This window comes from Danio rerio, chromosome 14 (assembly GCF_052040795.2).
Source record: "Danio rerio strain M-AB ecotype USA chromosome 14, GRCz13ab, whole genome shotgun sequence".
NCBI lineage: Eukaryota > Metazoa > Chordata > Actinopteri > Cypriniformes > Danionidae > Danio > Danio rerio.
This window is the reverse complement of record NC_141034.1, coordinates 1,282,927-1,302,971: the sequence shown is the minus strand read 5'-3', so window position 1 is coordinate 1,302,971 and position 20,045 is coordinate 1,282,927. Positions and strand designations below refer to the sequence as shown.

Genomic DNA, 20,045 nt, shown 5'->3' with positions numbered 1-20,045 from the left:
GTACGCTCCATTTTTATCTGGGCCAGAACATGGAAGTGTTATCGTATTCCTGTGGGTCTCTTCATCCACCCTTCACCTCCGTTCTTTGAGTCTCTAAGCATGCAAAGCAGCCAACAATACACATATTTACGCTGTATTTCATTCAACTATTCCACACATTTTGCCACAAGTGTGTGTGTGTGTGTGTGTGTGTGTGAAGAAGCAGATATTAGTCAGAATTAAATATAATAGTAATAGTTGTGGTCGCAATTGAGAACAGATTTACTGGCCAAACACCAAAAGCAATGAAAACACAGTGTGAAAGAATAATATTTGTGAAGGAAATGCTTAAAACACACTGGAGAAATGGTGGAATTTGTTCAATAGTCTCTTTATTTCCGCAATTAAACATTAAATATGTCATAAAATATGAAACTCACCCCTGTTTCAGTGCAAAATATAAAAAAAAAAGAAAAATACAGCATATAGAGGATTCAGTAGTTCTTCCAGACCACAATATACAAACAACAACCTCACGCGAGTTCTTCATATGCAAGAGGAAAGGTATATATAGTAGTTTACCTACTCAGAGAATGAATAACACTCATAACTTACACGCAGATTCGTAACATTTCACATAAAATAACGGTTTAATACATCTGTGTAGTGCTTATGTGGGCTCTGTTTAAAGCCTACCCATGTAGACAGCATCTTTAGACATCATATGCAGCCTCTTGGTTTGTAAGTGCACAAGACCGGCAATGCTGAGGACTTGATTTATTAATCTTCATGAGTCCTATTATTCATTTACTCACACTCAAGTGCTTGTGAAGTGTAATTAGAGCTTATGCAGCATGAGACGGGTCACTTCAGATTTTGTGTTTGATTAGCAATATGTCATTGTTCGGGATTTCAGGATTCGTTCGTTTATTTTGATTGGACTAGTCTTGGGTGAACTTGTAAATATGGAGCGAACAGACTTTCCTCAAACACACAGAGCAGAATATTGAGCTGTTTTTATCTTGCATGACAGCTATTTTGCACTAATTGTGCTCCTTTATTTTTAGTTTTGGTCGGAATGGCAACACACCACCCTTGCATGGTGAAAGCCATTGAAATGAATGGGTTTCATAACAGCATTTCGGCTGGAAAAATAGGTAGTTTTGGTTTTTGGCCAATCATTTTTTGGTGACTGAAAATCCGATGCATCCCCACTGATCTTATTCTTCACATACTAGTGGGCTCATTCACTTCCATTCATTTTTAGCTGTAAAAACAGCCGATTATGTTGCAAACTGATATTTTGTAATGATTTTATTTATGTTTTTAGGTCTAGTCATGAACACACGTGTCTGAGAGCAAGTAGCTTGACTCTTTTCTGCCATGTGTTATTCATTTTTCCCATATCACTGAATAAATGATTAATTATATGTACTATATTTTAAAAAAAAATTATGCATTTAATTAATTTACTAGATTTACTTTTTTAAGGTAGGTGCTTGCACACAATGTATATGGGATAAATTTAAACAAACAATACTCAATTTAATGGGGTATATGCCGAAGCATGCTAATAGGACTTTTAATTTGCCAGTAACTTGGGTTAAGCGCTTCTGTTGAACTTCATGCCATTGCAAAATTGCTGCGTTTAAGGTCTGTTTTCTTTAAAAATCAGCGATCTCCACTGGCTGAGTGATATCCAATTTAAAGTGGGTCTCAGATTGTACAAGAAGCACTGCATTACATTACATTTCCCCCTGCCATGTCTTTATAATATGAGTATTTATTTTACCCCAGTATATTCAAAGGAGCTTCTGCGCTAGCCTGCTGATTCTGACGAGTGCATGCGAGTAAACGCTATTAATCTTCTTTTACACTTGAGCAACTAAATGAATGCCAAAATCTGTTTAACTGATTGTATTTTAATGACATTAAAACATCGATGCTGTAAAAGGAACCGTATAAAATGGAAAAAAAGCTCACAATAACAGCTCACCGGAAGTTTATCAGTATGGGAACAGCACTAGCTCGGCATATACCCTATTTGTTTGCTTAAATTCAGTCCATATAACATGTTTGCAACCACTAACCTTATAAAATTGAGTAAATCTGGTAAATTAATTTAGTGAATATATCATATTTTCAGTGTAGGCAACTGAATCACAAGTTCTAAAACAATTGCAGAAGCAAGCGCACTTCTACATCGCAGAATAAAGTCAGGTTTGGAACAAGTGGAGGATGAGTCTCTTGTTTAATTTTTGGTTGAACTGTCCCTTTAAGCAGATAATAGGAACAGAGCCCTGTGTGTTTTAGTTAGAAACCAGTGGCGTAGCGGACGGGCCCGCAGGGTCTCTCAGACCCTTTTCATAACACTTTTATGAAGCATTTATGATGATCATCCTTTACAATTTTTAATATTTAGATAAAACAATTATTAAGTATTATTATTATTATTATTATCATTATTATGTATGTATATTTATCTATATATTTAAATGTGTATTACATCATCTCTGCATCAAATTACTGTAAACGAATGAGCGCTTGTGTGAGGCGTGCGTAATGTATTGTGTATGGGGACAGGACAGTAAATCTGACATTATTCTCTCTTCTGCCTGTGCTTATTGTTTTCCTTCTTCTGAAAGTCTTGATAACACCATCCTGGAGTTTTTCTCTGATTATCACAGCTGATAGGATTGTAAATAAAATAAATAAATGTATAATGATTTATCTCACATTCACTGCGCTCTGAGTTTACCAGCTATGCAGACTTCTGCTGCTGAGAAGCATGCACATGTGAAAAGGCTCCACTGTTTTTGGCTCAGAGTGTTGGTTGTGTGTCGCAGCCCAGAAACTCCAGACGCAGGGCGATGTCGTTCACCCAGCCTTTAGGATGAACGCGGATGAAACGAGTGAACAGAGGAGGATCAAAGATGTTCAGTGTCTCCTCATTATTATCACTGTTGCCCTCAAAGATCTGCAGCACACAACACCAAACACACAACAGACACACGGGTCAGAAGTACAGCGCATTTTGCATAAAGATTAGGTTGACCGTTTTGGTCCCAGTTTATTTTGGGAAATATATGAAATAGTAAAAAAAGGAGGGCGAATACTTCTGACTTTAACTGTTAGTGTAGGTGAACAGTACCTGCTCGCTGTCGGTGCCCTGCTCCTTCACACTGCTCCAGCTGTGTCCATCATTGCTGACAGAAACAGTGAATTCTGTCACCATCATGGGCTTCAGGACGGACCGAGCCCCCTGTGTGATCAAACCGGTCACTCGCTTCACTGACGCAAAGTCCACCTGGAGCCACTCGTGAGGGTTATTAGACTGTGGAAGAGGGAACAGAAGATGATCAGAGTTTTGCCCTTGTAGTTTATTCATGTCACTCCCCGTCACATTTGCTCCCCCTTGTTTCTATAGTTACCCTTGTTAGTTGTCATGTTTGTTTATTGCTCCACCCCTTCTCAAACATATGCTGGAATAGTTGGCGGTTCATTCTGCTGTGGCGACTCCTGATAATCAGGGACTAATCCGAAGGAAAATGAATGAATGAATGAATGAATGAATGAATGAATGAATGAATGAATGAATGAATGCCAGCTTTTAAGCTTGTCCGGCATCATCACAGCTTGGTCCAGCTTCGGATAGTGCTGTCTTTGTGTACAGTGATAGAAGTTTCAGTGTTCACACTCAGACGTACTAAGAGATTACACTCTAATAAAGCACACAACAGGCCCAGAGTTCTGGCACTTGGCAGCTTTCGGTGTGCAATCTTGTGCAAAGAGGAAATATAAAGAGTCCAAACTTAATAAAACCATAAAGAGAGACAATGGAGGGATTATCTAACCTTCACATGCACACACAGGACAGAGGAAACTCTCTTACAATGGGATAGAAAACACACAAACTTTCACTTTCTCCACGAAAACACGGACTGGGTGGATGGATAAATGGATGAATGAGTTGATTGGGTGGATAGATGGATTAGAGGGTGGATGGGTAAATAGATGGGTATAGGAATGAGTGGAAAGATGGATGAATGGAAATATTGGATAGTTGGATGAGTGAGAAGATGGATGGTTAGAAAGATGGATGGATAAATGGATGAATGCATTGATTGGGTGGGTGGATGGCTAAATAAATGGAGAGTTGGTGGATGGGATGATAAATGTTAGATGGATGGGTGGAAAGATGGATGGAAAGGTGGATGGATAGTGGAAAGATGAATGAGTGGATGGATGGATGGATGAGTTGAGTTGAGTGAATGGTTGGATTAGTGGATGGATGGGTAAATGGATGGATGAATGAGTCAAAAGATGGATGAAAGTTTGGATGGATAAGTGGAAAGATGGATAGATGAGAGAAAAGGATGGATGGGTGGAAAGATGGATGAATGGATGGATCAGTGGAAAGATGGATAAGTTGGTTGGGTGAATGGATGAATGGATGGATGGATGGATGGATGGATGGATGGATGGATGGATGGATGGAAAGATGGATGGGTTGGTTGGGTGGATGGATGAATGAATGGAAAGATGGATTGATTGGTTGGTTGTGTGGGTGGATGGAAGGGTGGATGAGTGGACACATGAATGGGTTGGTTGGGTGGATAGATGACTGAATGAAAAGATGGATTGATGGGTTGGTTTGTTGGGTGGATTGATGGATGGATAAATGAATGAAAAGATGGATTGATGGGTTGGTTTGTTGGGTGGACTGATGGATGAATGGAAAGATGGATGGGTTGATTTTTTTGGGTGGATTAATGGATGGATAAATGAATGGAAAGATGGATGGATGGGTTGGTTTGTTGGGTGGACTGATGGATGAATGGAAAGATGGATGGGTTGATTTGTTGGGTGGACTGATGGATGAAGGGAAAGATGGATGGGTTGGTTTGTTGGGTGGATTGATGGATGGATAAATGAATGAAAAGATGGATGGATGGGTTGGTTTGTTGGGTGGACTGATGGATGAATGGAAAGATGGATGGGTTGATTTGTTGGGTGGACTGATGGATGAAGGGAAAGATGGATGGGTTGGTTTGTTGGGTGGATTAATGGATGGATAAATGAATGGAAAGATGGATGGATGGGTTGGTTTGTTGGGTGGACTGATGGATGAATGGAAAGATGGATGGGTTGATTTGTTGGGTGGACTGATGGATGAAGGGAAAGATGGATGGGTTGATTTTTTGGGTGGATTGATGGATGGATAAATGAATGAAAAGATGGATTGATGGATTGGTCGGTGGAGTGGGTCATGAATGGATGGGTTGGTTGGGTGGATGAATGGATGAATGAATTGGTGGACAGATGGATGCACACCTTTGGTCTCCAAGCGTTTGCTCGTCCCTCCTGGTGTAGTCTGGCGAGGTCGGGGCTCCAGGACAGCAGCCACTTATTGAGGAATGAGGAGGCGCTGATGCTGCTGTTGGGAATCGACCTGCGCTCCATTCCCAGTGGCAGAGAACAGCCTGTGGAGCACAAACACACACACACACACACACACACACACATACACACAATATTTAGTTTTTTTTTAAATCCCCAAACTAAATGTAACCTTTCATTAAAGTAAAACAATTAAAATGACAACAAATGGAAATATCTTTAAAGTATTTGCCATTTACACTTAGATTTTTTAGCACCCCAGGCTGAATTGTGTGTGTGTTTCTATGTATGTGTGTTGAACGTGTTAACTCACTGTTGAGGTCACACCCCAGCAGTTCAATCCTCAGCGTGGGCTGCTTCTGGAAGGTCAGAGGGTGAATGCGGATGTAGCGTCCCACGATGGGTGGAGAAAATAAGTTCTCCTTTATTCTGGAACCGTCCATGTTTCCATTGAAGGTCTGAATTCAACAAAGCAGATGTGGATAATGCAAAAGCATAAAAATAGTCTCATCCAAGATCAGCGTTGCATTTTTGTGGAAATCAAAGCAAAGCAGTTTCAGTGGAAAAAAGAATGATATGTGGGCGCGAGCTTCGTCATGCATTTTTTAAAGATTATCTGAAGGAAGGGAGATTTAGGGAGGCTTTGTGTTTGAAGTAGCTGGCTGGTTAAAAAACCTCCTAAAATATAATGATTATCGCTGAGAAAAAAAGAGCTCAACTGGAGCGTTTTTTTTTAAACAGTCTGATCTACTAAGTAAACATTTTTATGCACAGTTTATCATTTATATTATTAATATTTCATCATTTTAATATAAGCTTTTTAACAGAGCAACAGTGTTTCCTATTTTCCTTCTGGAGAAAGACTTAATTATTTTGGTTTGGCTGAAATATAATAAATAATACTATGAAAATATGAATTAAATATTTAATAAATATTATTAGCATCCTTTTTTTCCCCCCAAATTGGCTACAGAACAAACCACTGTTGTCCAAAGACTTGCCTCATTAATCTAATTAGTTAAAGTTATTTTAAGACTTTTAATAAAAAATGGCATATTTCATTAATGAAACCTCGATCAAAGATTATAAAGTTTACAATCTGGCATGAAATAGCGTTGGACCATCAGAGCAGAGCTCATTAATATTCATGACCCTCCCAAATAAGGTCAAAATGGACTTCTGATTCTATTTTTAAAAAAATTAGCATATAACTTTTAGAGTTTCTGAAGAATTTATAAAGTTACCTAAGACACATACCTACTATATAGAGAGCAGAGAACAATTCAACTTATTGAATCAATACACTACAGTATATGGCAACACTATAGGTAAAGTTGAAGACAACATTTTTAAAACTTTTAATTCTTTTTCAAATGTTTCCCAAGTACCGCTTAACATTGCAAGAGAGTTTGTCCCAGTTTTTTTTGTCCCAGTATTTCTTCTGAAGAAGAAACTTATTTCTTATTACTTATTACTTTTAGTTCGGCTGTAATAAACATGTATAAAACCTTAATAACTGCTGTGGTCAATATTATTAGCCCCCTTAAGAAATTTGTTTTTGGATTGTCTACAGACACTGTTTTACAATGACTTGCCTAATTAACCTAACTTAACCTATTTAAGCCTTTAAATTGCACTTTAAGCTAAATAATGTAAAATACTATGTATATTATGTAGTGTTATCATGGCAAAGACAACAGAAATGAGTTATTAATGTTTAAAAACATGTTATTTAAAAAATCTCTCCATTAAGGAGCTCTTGGGTAACATTTGAAAAATACACTGTAAAAATGAGATGACAAAAAGTCATGACAACAAATATTTTTAAGTTACTTTAACTTAATTTTATAAGTTAATCATGTTTCAACTTCATTTTTTAAGTTCTACAAATTTTACCTTAATATGTTAGTCAGTTTGACTGATGTTAATTAATAAGTGATTCAACTTAAAAAATTAAGCAGCAGGATTTTTTGTTTGCATTGAATCTGATCTTACAGAGATTTTCACAGCAACAGTGCACAGTTCGGCCCCTGATATTCATTAAATGTGATAATCTGATATGCTGGTACTGACGTAAAATGGTTTGGTGCTGTTTCCTCTGTAAACGCTCCAGTTCTCCTGGTCGTTGCTGTAACTGATGCTGTAGAGAATAGTGAAGAACTCGCTCAAACCCATCGAAGTCTTCGCACCCTGAGTCTGGATACCATGCAGGATCATGGGTCTTAACAGATCCACCTAAAACACACACACACACACACACACACACACACACACACACACACACACACACACACACACACACACACACACACACACACAAACACACACACACACACACACACACACACACACACACACACACACACACACACACACACACACACACACACACACAGTGTTTGTTTTAGGGTTGTGCAATACATCTAAATTAAATATGATTCAGAATTACATGCAACTAAAAAGAACCTAATCCACATTTTAACCCCAACCGTATAATATAATATAATATTAGTTACACTGTTATTATGTCACCTTAAAATAAAGTGTATTTATTATTTCTCGTGACTTTTCCAGAAATGTTTCAGAATTCTATGGATAGCAAGACATTTATTTTCCACTTTCTCTTGCCTTCAGACCCAACTAAAGCAAGTGCAAACCTATTCATATAGTATTTCTAATTTATTCTCATGACTGGACCATATGGAAATGAGTTATTGTGGATGTAACAGATCCGTAGAAATGAGCCCAAACAACACAGGATGTTTAATACAAAAATGAGGCTTATTTACCTGCAGCCAGGAGTTTGGGCTGCTGCCCATCCAGGCATTAATGGATCCAGTTAACTCAAGTCTGGCTAATTCAGGCTTCCAGTCACCTTCAGAAGAAATGACATTTCGATAAATATAAGTAAGTAAAATCCTTGATACAGTATAAGGAGAAAAAATGTTTCACTGCTTGTTGAAACTTACTTTAAATGAGCCGACACAACACAGTTCTTGAGATTTTTAGGTATTATATTGAATAATACAGTCTTAAAATGACAGTAATATAATTTATCATAATACATTTTGGTGCAAAATATCACAGAACAAAAATTAGGATTGGTGGATCTGCTAAAGAAGAGTTTCAGCCAGGGTTGCCAAGTCTGGTTTTCCAGCAGAATCTGGATACTTTAATCCACTTGCTGTGTTCTTTACTTAGTCCCAATACATTAAACCCTACAGGAAAGCTTTATTACACATCATATGGCCTCTTTAAGTCTTATTTCTAATACAATTTTGGTAAATAAAATGTGAGAAAGTAATATGATTTAACAGATCTACCTAAAACACACACACAATCAGAATGACTAGTTCAGTATGCTTATTCTGTAATGCTTAAAACAGTGTTTCCACTAAGGCTGTGCAATTCATCTAAATTAAATGTCAATTTCAGGCTGCCAACAATAATGAAGAAAACAATAATTAGCAATAATACAATAGCATTTATAGCGGTTCATTCCACTGTGGTGACTTCTCATTAAAAAACGGACTAAGCCGAAAAGAAAATGAATGAATGCGAATAGCAGTTATGGCACTGTATCATGTGCCGTTTCCAGCCGTCTGAATTAAATCCTTCACAAACCCCAATTTGAGGTGGAAATCAGTCAAATCATGTAATGTGACTTTTGCGGTATGGACTGCAACTTGCTTGATTTATTGAAGTGTATTAAATGTATTCCTGCTATAGAATACTTGTGCATAATGAAGCATCATGTGGCCTCTTTTAGTCCTACATCTGTTAGTAATATCATTTTGTGTTGTTTTTCTTACCGTAGTAATCAGACGCTGTTATTTGTTTGTTGGTGATCCATCTTGATTGCATTCCTATGGGCTGATTGCATTCTGTTAAAACACAAATCAGTTTAGGCCTCCAACTATACAGTGATAGAAGACATGACTGCACAAACACTATGCAAAGAAACATCCATGACAATCTCCTATTAGCTATGTTTCCATCCACCTATTTTTATGCACAGTTTAAAATATCACATAAAATAACTCTGAATGGAAATGTGAAGATGCTCAGGAATTTTGAAAATGCCTATAAAAAAGGTAAGCATATAAATTGAGCAAGATAAACATCCGATAGTGTGCATAAACTATGATAGAAACACATTTAGTGAATAAACTCATCAGTCTGCATGCTGTGATGTAGTTTTTCACAGATATAGATGTGCATTTGAGGGTTTTTGTGTCATTAATGTTGGCTTGCAGCTCTCCGTGTTTTCCATCTTTCCATTGTTGCAGATCTGAAATGTTGTTCTGCTGATTGGAAAAGGCCTCAGGTCTCCGTCAGCTCGTCATCACAGTGCTTCAGTATTGTTATTTATCTATTATTATTCCCTCCAGAACTTGAGCATCTGTCCGGGCTCCCATCTCACGCCTCCAAACGCCACCGCATTCACCGCGTTCATTGCATTTGGTCTTCGTGTTCTGAGGCGCAGAACAAACAAAACAATGCAGAATCCCGACAGTGCAGCAAACTCCACTTCTCTCAGTGATATCTGTGCAGGTTTATCAGGAGGTGATGATTCTGTTCTCTTTGGTTTCTCATTGGATGGAAATGCTGATTTGCTTGCTAATCTTTTATGGGATATTACAGTTTGAGCTTAAGTCTAATGCGCATCTTTGGATGGAAACACACAGCTACTGAGATTGAGAGTTAAATGCTCTCACGTGGGTTATAGACCAGCAGTTTTGCCCTCATTCCTGCCAGCTGATGTTCCCCTATCGTGCACTCTATTAACCAGGTGCCTGCGATGGCAGGCCGCATCTCCACCGTCCCAAAAACACCTGCCAAAAACACACAGAACAACTAATATACTGACACTGAAGAGGAGTTAGGAATAATTAAGTGTTGTGTTATTGAAGAAAGTCTCTTATGCTCATCAAGTTTGCATTTATTTCATAAAAAATACTGTACAAATGGCAGAATTGTCAAAAAATTTTATTGTTTAAAGTATTTATATTGCAATATAAATATTCATTCATTTTCTAGTCGGCTTAGTAACTTTATTAATCTGGGGTCACCACAGCGGAATGAACCGCCAACTTATGCAGCAAGTTTTTACACAGCAGATGCCCTTCCAGCCGCAACCCATCTCTTGGAAACATCCACACACACATTCACACACACACACACACTACGGACAATTTAGCCTACCCAATTCACCTGTACCGCATGTCTTTGGACTGTGGGGGATACCAGAGCTCCCGGAGGACGCAGGGAGAACATGCAAACTCCACACAGAATTGCTAACTGAGCCGAGGCTCGAACCAGCGCCCCAGCGACCTTCTTGCTGTGAGGCGAATGTGCTACCCACTGCCCCACTGCGTCGCCGCAATATAAATATTTCAATGCATTTTCTAGATAGATTTTTGAATTTGCAGCATCATTTCTTCAGTAGGGCTGGGACAATATACAATATTACATTGAATTGATAACAATGTTAAGCTCCTGACTATATATTTACTCTATATTGATCTAAGAGCCAATCACACAGCAGAAATGTGCAATAATGGGAATCTAAAAGCGTGTTGATATTAGAGATGCACCCAATTTTCAGCCACCGAAAATTTATCGGACGAAAATGTTATGCTTTTAATGGACCCTCTCATTTTTGTGGCTTCAGTCATTGTTGGGGTACTCTTTAAAATCTGGAAGCATTACCAACTGATTTTGAAATAAATATTAATATTTCTGCCATATTGCTTAGCCCAACCCTTCATCTTTTAAAAGTCGGTCTAATTTGATGATTAAGGAACATTTCTAATTATTATTAATGTTCATAACAGTGTTCCTCATGTTTTTTATTCAAAGTTTGGAGTAAGAAGAGAATAAATGAATACTTAGATTTAAAAATCACATTCATTTAATCTACCAAAAGTGACAGTAAATAAACTTAAAGTGGTCATTTTAGAAATGCTATTCTTGTCATAGAATGGGTTATTAGATTATAAGGGTGTGCGCTGTTTACCAGGATATAGATTGAAAATTCCCATGCGGTGTTCCTGATCCTTTCCCACTCTGAATGGAAGTCCGTGGAAGTGTACAGCGTGAAACTCGCCATGAGTTCCCAGATTGAGCAGATGCCAGCGGGCCGTCCTGTACTGCTCAACCCTCAGACCAGGCAGCGTCTCAGACACGAAACCGTTAATAGCTACAAAAACCAAAAGAAACATCATCAAAACACTTTACATCTAGTCATGTAAGAACGTTAGGACACCCTATTGAATTTCATATACCGTTTCTGAAATCGCCCCCTATTCCTTCAAATAGTACAAGTTTGCCATTTCTAGTGCTGTCCGTTCTGAAGTGCACTCAATCAATCCCACAATGCACTACAATAACGAGATTACAACGCATGCACACTCAACAGCAGATTTGATCGCTTGTCTTCAGAGGGGGAAAGCCCCGCCCACTAGTGCCCATCTCTCCCTCATTAGCATAAACAGCAGCCCTGAGTGGGAAGCAGCCGTCTGTCCATTAGCCATTAGAGTGTTCGAGCTGCTGAAGATCATGTCAGCATAGACTAAGAGAATTATAGATGTGGAGTTTTAGATGAAGCACAGGAGTGACGTTGGCTGTTTTTCAATTCCAAAGAACGCAGAGAACGGACTTGTGTTCTTGTGGAGACCGGTCTTTCCAGGTGTCCTCGGAAGAACGAACTCAGGAGACCGCGAGGGCAGAGAACGCGTCCTTTGAGAAATGGGATGCTGCGTTCTTCCTGATGGTCACATGACCTTCACGTGTTTTAAGTGGTAAATTATTTGAACATTACAGCCTTCATACAAGGATTTATTGTTTTTCCCCTTTTCAAAATATATACTTTGCATAAAAACATTATAAATACATGTTGCACAATATAAATAAAACAGATTTTAATACGAATTTCAGCAAACAAACACCCTTAATGTGTTTATTCCTTTATTAAGATGTTCATGTTAATATTTACTTTCACCGTTTCATTTAGGGAAACTCCTGAGGTAAATAATTCATATCTATGAACTTTAATAATAAATCTAGATAAAATGCAGCGCTTCCCACCTCCAGTCGCAATGACTTCTGGGACTTCCAGAGCTAGTTCGGTGCTCAAGTCTGCATCAGTGTGTCCTCGATATCAAGAACACATCCGGGAAGTTTCACGCGTCCTCCGTACTTGCGGTCTTGAGTATTGGAACTGAACTTAGGCAGCTGATGATGACGTTTCACGAGAACACGAGGACGCAAGACCGCTGAAGAACGCATATTGAGAAACAGCCATAGACTGACACAAGCATCAAGCACACACACACACCTGTTTTGAATGTGACATGATGTACCTGCAAACTTGTTGCTAGTCTGGAACCAGGGATCGTCTACTCTGGCCTGGCATGGCGGGATGCAGAACTTCCTGATGTTGTAGTCGAGGTACCAGCTCTTTCTTTCGTCAAATGTGGTGAAGAGAAGGAAGAAATCTGTGACGTCAGGCTGAAGCAGGACTCGTGGGTTGAGCGTTCCAGGACGACAAATCAGCATGGGGCCGATCAGACCAGAGTTTATGTCCTTCTCCTGATAAACACAGAGAACGCAGAAGTGTCTGTTTGTTTCACTGCATTTGGCTATTCCATCCACACAGGGCGACTGGTATAGAGTCGGCCATATTGGAGAACAATATGTTCAATCTGATTGATCAATATTTCGATCTGTGCATTGATTTACCATGTTGACGTTGGAGTAATAAGCTCCAGCCTTGCAGTCGAACTCTGAGGCGGAGGGTCCTTGGCGTCTGGAGATTCTCCAGTTATAAACTCTCTCCTCTCCTGGAGGAACTGGATCTCCTGCTTCTTCCTCCAGCTTGGGGTTTTCTGGACCCATTCCAGTGCTGAAACTCCCCGGCGTCTTATCGTACACTCCATGCAAGTGGAATGAGTACGGTCTGGAGGCCAGGTTCTTAAAAACCACCTTGTGGGAAAAGAAATGTTAGATTTTTCCACATCATGTTGTTTTTTGAATGATTTAGAGGTTCAAGGGATTAATTTTGGGGTTTATCAAATTAATTGTCAAGCAACTAATGAAGCCATTCTGAAGCAGTCTGTTTCGTTGAAAGCATCCATTAAATGCGGATGAATGCAACTTTCATTTAATGCAAAAACCTACTGTGAGAACATCATTGATCTCTGCTTTCACTACAGGACCCATAATGCCCAGGTGCTCGTCCAGTTCTCCACGTTTGATTGGATGCCTGAAATCTCGGTCCTGATACGCTCTAAACACCACTTTTTTATAGGTTGGGAAGTATTTTCTCAGTCCCCTCCGCATCTCCCTGTGGACGAATGAGATATTTAGTCGATGATGATGATGTAAAGACTGCAAATATTCAAATGACTGTACCTCAGTACTGTAGCTTTTCTCTGGAATTGTATTTAAGTAAGTCGTATTTAAAAATTAGACTTTAACTTGAGTATATTTTGGTGCTGCATCTGTACTTTTACTGCAGTCACTACTTTACACTCACCGGCCACTTTATTAGCTACACCTTACTAGTCCCGAGTTGCACCCTCTTTTGCCTTCAGAACTGCCTTAATCCTTCATATTCAACAAGCTACTGGAAATATTCCTCAGAGATTTTGCTCCATATTGTCATGATAGCATCACACAGTTGCTGCAGATTTGTCGGCTGCACATCCATGATGCCAATCTCCCGTTCCACCACATCCCAAAGCTGCTCTATTGGATTGAGCTCTGGTGACTGTGGAGGCCATTTGAGTACAGTGAACTCATCGTCATGTTCACCAGTCTGAGATGATTGAGCTTTATGACATGCTGCGTTATCCTGCTGGAAGTAGCCATCAGAAGATGGAGACACTGTGCTCATTAAGGGATGGACATGGTCAGCAGCAATACTCAGGTAGGCTGTGGCGTTGATGCTCAATTGGTACTAATGGACCCAAAGAAAATCTCCCCCACACCATTACACCACCACCACCAGCCTGAACCGCTGATACAAGGCAGGATGATCCATGCTTTCATGTTGTTGAGGCCAAATTGTGAGCCGAGCATCTGAATGTGTGAGCAGAAATGGAGACTCATCAGAGCAGCAACGTTTCTCCAATCTTCTATTGTCCAGTTTTGGTGAGTCTGTGTGAATTGTAGCCTCAGTTTCCTGTTCTTAGCTGACAGGAGCGGCACCCGGTGTGCTCTTCTGCTGCTGTAGCCCATCCGCCTCAAGGTTGGCCGTGTTGTGTGTTCAGAGATGCTCTTCTGCAGAGCTCGGTTGTAACAAGTGCTTATTTGACTTACTGTTGCCTTTCTATCAGCTGGAACCAGTCTGGCCATTCTCCTCTGACCTCTGGCCTCATCAACAAGGCATTTGCGCCCACAGAACTGCAGCTCACTGGATATTTCCTCTTTGTCGGAGCATTCTCTGTTAACCCTAGAGATGGTTGTGCGTGAAAATCCCAGTAGACCAGCAGTTTCTGAAATATTCAGAGCAGCCCGTCTGGCAGCAACAACCATGCCACGTTCAAAGTCTCTTAAATCCCCTTTCTTCTGATGCTCAGTTTGAACTGCAGCAGATCGTCTTGATCATGTCTACATGCCTAAATGCAGTGAGCTGCTGCCATGTGATTGGCTGATTAAAAATGTGCGTTAACAAGCAGTTGGACAGGTGTACCTAATAAAGTGGCCAGTAAATATATATATATATTATACAAGTAAAAATTATATTTAAAAAATTCTTATACAAATATTTCTTTAGTCGCTACTTAGAAAAGTAGTATTATTACATAACTCATGTTACTTGTGATGCGTCACCCCTCAACAATGTTTAATAATTACCTCGGTTTGATGAGCTGAGCCGGTTTATCAATCCCATAATCCCACATGACTTCCTCAGCCGCGATGTAGTAACTCCTAAACTTTGATTCTGTCGACCGAACGCCGACATTATCCTCAACAAAATGATCTAACCCTACAACGCTTCCCTCATCACTGTAATCATCATAATCGCTCGTCACCGACTTCTTCCCGTACATCTTGTCATCTGATGAATTAGACGCCGGCTCCAAACCCATCTCCGAATACTTCTTCAGGTCCTTATAATTATAGCTCAGCGGGTTCAAGCTTTCCTCCATCTTATCCCGCTTTCTTCCAGAGTCTTCTAAAACGTCATTATCACTCATGGCTTTAACATCTTTCTGGTTTGTTTTCCCAACGCTCCACAGTTCTCTCCGACTCCTTGCTTTTTCAATCTCCACCATTGAGATATTTCGGATCGTATTAAAGCTAAGCGGATTCAAGCTTTCCTCCATCTCATCCTGCGTTCTTCTAGAGATGTTTAGGTTTGTATGTTTGAAGAGGAGTTTTCTGAGCAGCTCATTTGTAGTGTCAGCACCTGCTTGTGTTTCATTGTGTTGGTTTTGAGGTAATTCAGTGTAGCTGGACGTGACTGTGTGGGATTCCTGGTGGGATCTTTTCTGTCTTTCCACCGAGTTTCCTCCAATCTCATCGTCCAGTTGATCCAGAATATCCTGAGGAATACCGCCCTGCGATAACGCTTCCAGATCGTTCTCTTCTTTTACGGGAACATATCTTATCTCGCACACGCGGCTTCTGTTCAGCGTCTCATTGTGTCTCGTGTTGCTCCCAGATTCCGTCACAGTTCTGTTCCTGCAGACGCGGATGGCGATAGTGCGGTTCTTTCCCATGGTGCCTCGTGGATTGGGGAAGTTTTTTTCGATGATCTCCATGAATTCTTCATCGTAGTCGTCGTAGTCTACTTTGGGGAGCACACGTTCGCAGTTTACCACGGTATAGCGGACGCTCATACCTCGCTCTTTTAGAGACGGGTCAAATGCACTGACCTCCCATTCTCCTGCAGAGATCAACATGAAATAGAAAGAGATTCTAGAGGTTAAAGCCACCGTGACAAGTCTTCATCCAAAAAAAAGCTATATATAGTAAATTATTAAGGATTATTAGTGTTACTTTTTAAATTGCAATCTTAATTCTTATGTAATCGACAATTGAAAGTGAAATGTCAAACATACGTCATATTTAAATCTCTGACATTAACATTAAATTTACATTAAGAGTTAAGTCATCACATTTGTTTATTATTAGTTACAAAGAGTGTTGTATTGTGATTATTATGATAAAGAGACTATACAAAAGTTGATCAATGAGCAATATCACATGAGTAGCAGTGCGATATGGCTGTATATCGCACTGCTACTTGTGTGATATTGCGTTTATACAACAGTTTGACGGCATAATTGTGTATATAAAAACAAAATCAAACATGGAGAGTCTCAAAAACCCTTTTGTATGAGGAACTACTTTCTTCCGCGTTGGATTCAAATCATAAGCTGACAGTTAAACAGCTGGGCGTGCATCTTTTAAACTTTTAAACTGGTTTGAGTCCTGACTGGCCCAGTTGGCTTTTCTGTGTGGAGTTTGCATGTTCTCCCCATGTTGGTGTGGGTTTCCTCCGGGTGCTCCGGTTTCCCCCACAGTCCAAACACATGCGCTATAGGGAAATTGATGAACTAAACTGGCCATAGTGTATGAGTGTGTAAACAAGTGTGTATGGGTGTTTCCCAGTACTGGGTTGCAGCTGGAAGGTCATCTGCTGTGTAAAACATATGCTGGAATAGTTTGCAGTTCATTCCCTGATGAATAAAGGGACTAAGCCGAAGGAAAAAGAATGATTGAATAATAATTGTTATTTAAATTTGAGAGTTGTTTTGTGTAAGTTTTAGTCCTGTTTTAGTCATTTCCAGCATAATTATATTCATTAATACTGTCATTAATTAATGTATTTCTTAATAATGGCATGAGTTCAACAGAACTGTTTTCTGTTTTAATGTATGTTAAATTTGAAGCTTTGCTATCACAGAAATGCATTATATTTTGAAATGCATAAAATACACTAAAACAAGCAACACAATCTCACAATAATACAGATTTTATTGCATTGTTGAATAAATAAATGTAATTTTAGCAAGAATAAAAATAAAATAAAACATTCCAAACTTTTTACTAGTGCATATTTAATTTAATTCATTCATTTTCTTTTTGGCTTAGTCCCTTATTTATATACACAGCTGAATGAACCGCCAACTATTCCGGCATGGATGCCCTTTCAGCTGTAACCCAGTACTGAGAAACTAATTTAATTTAATATTTTAAGTTATTTCATTAGTTATTTTAAAATACATGAATTACACTATAAAATAATGTTTTATTATATTACGGTTTTATTGCATTTTTGATTAAATAAATTAAATCTTATCATACAAAAGTAATTAAATATTTCAAACATTTAACCATTGAAGGTTTATTTATTTTTTTCTTAATTTTATTTTAGTTTTAGTAAATGTTAATATATGTTCTTCAACTCAAACAATCCTGGATTTGAAACGCACCAAATAACTGACTTTATATTTATATTATACTTATATTTATACTTATTTATATTATACTTATTATAAATATACTTTATATTTTTTATTACATACTTCAGTTATTAAAAGGTAGACTCGTTATTAAAATTATACCAGGTTATTTCAACCCAATTCTGGGTGTATTAGGGACTAACCCAACTGCTGTGTTAATTTTTTTAATTAAACTAATAGGATCGAATTGTGTCCAATTTGGGTTTAAATAAGCAAGCTTTGAAAGTGGCTTTAATTTCTGACAAGCATCATAAATCTAAACTGTTAAAAAATATCTGTAAATTAGCTTTTTTCAGTATTTTGTGAGTCCTGTTTTTATTTTTCCTCATTCAATTCTGCTTTTGAGTTGCATTATGGGATCTTGATCTTTCCTCCAACAACTTTTAACCTTGATAAGTTGTGAAAAGTGTCTCTTATGAGCATGTTTAATAGTGTGCAGTGCTAGATTGTCTGGGTTGGTGATGTATGTGATGCTACAGAAACCTTGTAATAAACTGCAGCACATTTTCTGTTATTTTCTCTCATCTCTTTTATTATTTCAGACTACTATAATGTCCATAAAAGTCACTTTGTTAAATTGTAGAGTTGAATTTTCAGCATCAGAAGTGAACAGAGCGGAGATCAACATCCCATGATGCAATTCACAACCAGAAATACACCCAAAACACTTGCAAATCACACAATACGGAAACTGTTCATCACTAGGTATTGTTGACTGTGTGTATTTAAGTGTCTTGTTCTTTGACCTTACCCATCATCTCCACTTCAGTGGTGACTGTGTCTCCAGTCATTGGGAAAAGCGTGAGCACGGTGCCGTACGCTTTTTCCCGCTCAAATGTATTTCCGGTGAAATAAACTGACAGGAAGTTGTTTTGCATGCCGATGCTCGCCACATGCCAGAGGATCACATCGCCAACACACATCTTGTACTGCAGGTGGTTGAACATGAAACCGTTCACAGCTGAAACAGACAATAAAAGAGCCAATATATTAAATATATGATGTACAGCTGAAGTCAGAGTTATTGGCCCTCACGTACATGTGTCTTGACAACATGAAGGAATTAATTTCACTGATTAGTTTTTACAAATTTAAGTGGATTAACCATGAAACAATTAAGCTGTCCTCAATTAAAAATTAAAAAAATTAAATAAAAAAACCCCTCAAGAATTGTGTTGTTTCAGCTCAACCTAATTTAGTTTGAACAAACAGCAAACGTCATTTATATAATAATGTACAATGTAATGTATAATAACTACTAAACTCCGCAGATTTTTTACAATATCCTCACTCACTGTGCATGATGTTAGAATTGTAGAAATCCAGATCATTGCGGTTGATCTTAGCTGGATCTTCACTGTTTCGCTTGATGTTTTCCTCAAAGTACCAGCTTCTGTTTTCATCAAACACCGTAAACAACAGCTTCTTCTCTTTATCTGACGTCACCTGTAACAACATCAGCTGCATTTACTACCATCTATGCATGCGTATAGTTTCAATCCTAGATGTAAAAATGGTGTATGAAACAACCTGATAGATAGCATATAATTACAAGTAACGTTATCTTTTATTTTGCATAAAATAACCAGCTGGATATATATTATATTACAAGTATATGCTAGTTTTTAACAGTAGATGGCACTCTAGGCTAGTTTTCTTGGCACTCATGGTTAGTTTTTTAACTGCAGCTCTAGGCTAGGATTTAACAGCAGACGGTGCTGTTAGATCATCATCTACTATTAAAAAATAGTCTAGAGTGCCATCTACTGTTAAAAAGTATCATAGAGCGCCATCTATTGTGCGGTCTACTGTTAATAACTAACCTAGAGCACTGTCTGCTGTTAAAATCTAGCCTAGAGCGTCATCTACTATTGAAAACTACCCTAGATCACCATCTACTGTAAAAACTAGCCTGAAGCACCGACTGCTGTTAAAAACTAGCCTGGAGCACCATCTACTATTGAAAACTACCATAGAGCGTCATCTACTGTGCTATCTACTGTTAAAAACTAGGCTAGAGTACCTTCTACTGTTAATAACTAGCCTAGAGCACTGCCTGCGATTACAAACTAGCCTAGAGCACTATCTGCTGTAACAAACTAGCCTAGAGCGCCATCTACTGTGTCATGTCCTGTTCATAACAAGCCTAAAGCACCATCTGCTGTTAAAAAGTATCACAGAGTACCA

At 38.6% G+C, this 20,045-nt stretch overlaps 2 protein-coding genes across 2 annotated transcripts in view; one reads left to right on the top strand and one right to left on the bottom strand.

Annotated features, from left to right (window-relative positions):
• Positions 1–20,045, top strand: part of rgs14a (regulator of G protein signaling 14a) — a 438,366-nt gene that overhangs the window by 262,322 nt on the left and 155,999 nt on the right. Inside the window, exon 2 of the mRNA XM_087280203.1 lies at positions 14,721–14,864. The gene's annotated coding sequence lies outside the window, so the exon portion shown is untranslated. The remainder of the gene's footprint in view (positions 1–14,720; positions 14,865–20,045) is intronic.
• The window catches only part of f8 (coagulation factor VIII, procoagulant component), a 33,175-nt gene continuing 13,484 nt past the window's right edge, over positions 355–20,045 (bottom strand). The window contains exons 11-25 of the mRNA XM_087281018.1: positions 19,154–19,304; positions 18,610–18,819; positions 15,241–16,276; positions 13,561–13,726; positions 13,123–13,365; positions 12,744–12,972; positions 11,399–11,581; positions 10,098–10,214; positions 9,192–9,263; positions 8,169–8,254; positions 7,453–7,614; positions 5,693–5,837; positions 5,314–5,462; positions 3,131–3,313; positions 355–2,956 (exon numbers count right to left, since the gene is read on the bottom strand). Of these exons, the coding sequence (XP_087137144.1) occupies positions 2,801–2,956; positions 3,131–3,313; positions 5,314–5,462; positions 5,693–5,837; positions 7,453–7,614; positions 8,169–8,254; positions 9,192–9,263; positions 10,098–10,214; positions 11,399–11,581; positions 12,744–12,972; positions 13,123–13,365; positions 13,561–13,726; positions 15,241–16,276; positions 18,610–18,819; positions 19,154–19,304 (3,288 nt within the window). The 3' untranslated portion in view covers positions 355–2,800. The remainder of the gene's footprint in view (positions 2,957–3,130; positions 3,314–5,313; positions 5,463–5,692; positions 5,838–7,452; positions 7,615–8,168; positions 8,255–9,191; positions 9,264–10,097; positions 10,215–11,398; positions 11,582–12,743; positions 12,973–13,122; positions 13,366–13,560; positions 13,727–15,240; positions 16,277–18,609; positions 18,820–19,153; positions 19,305–20,045) is intronic.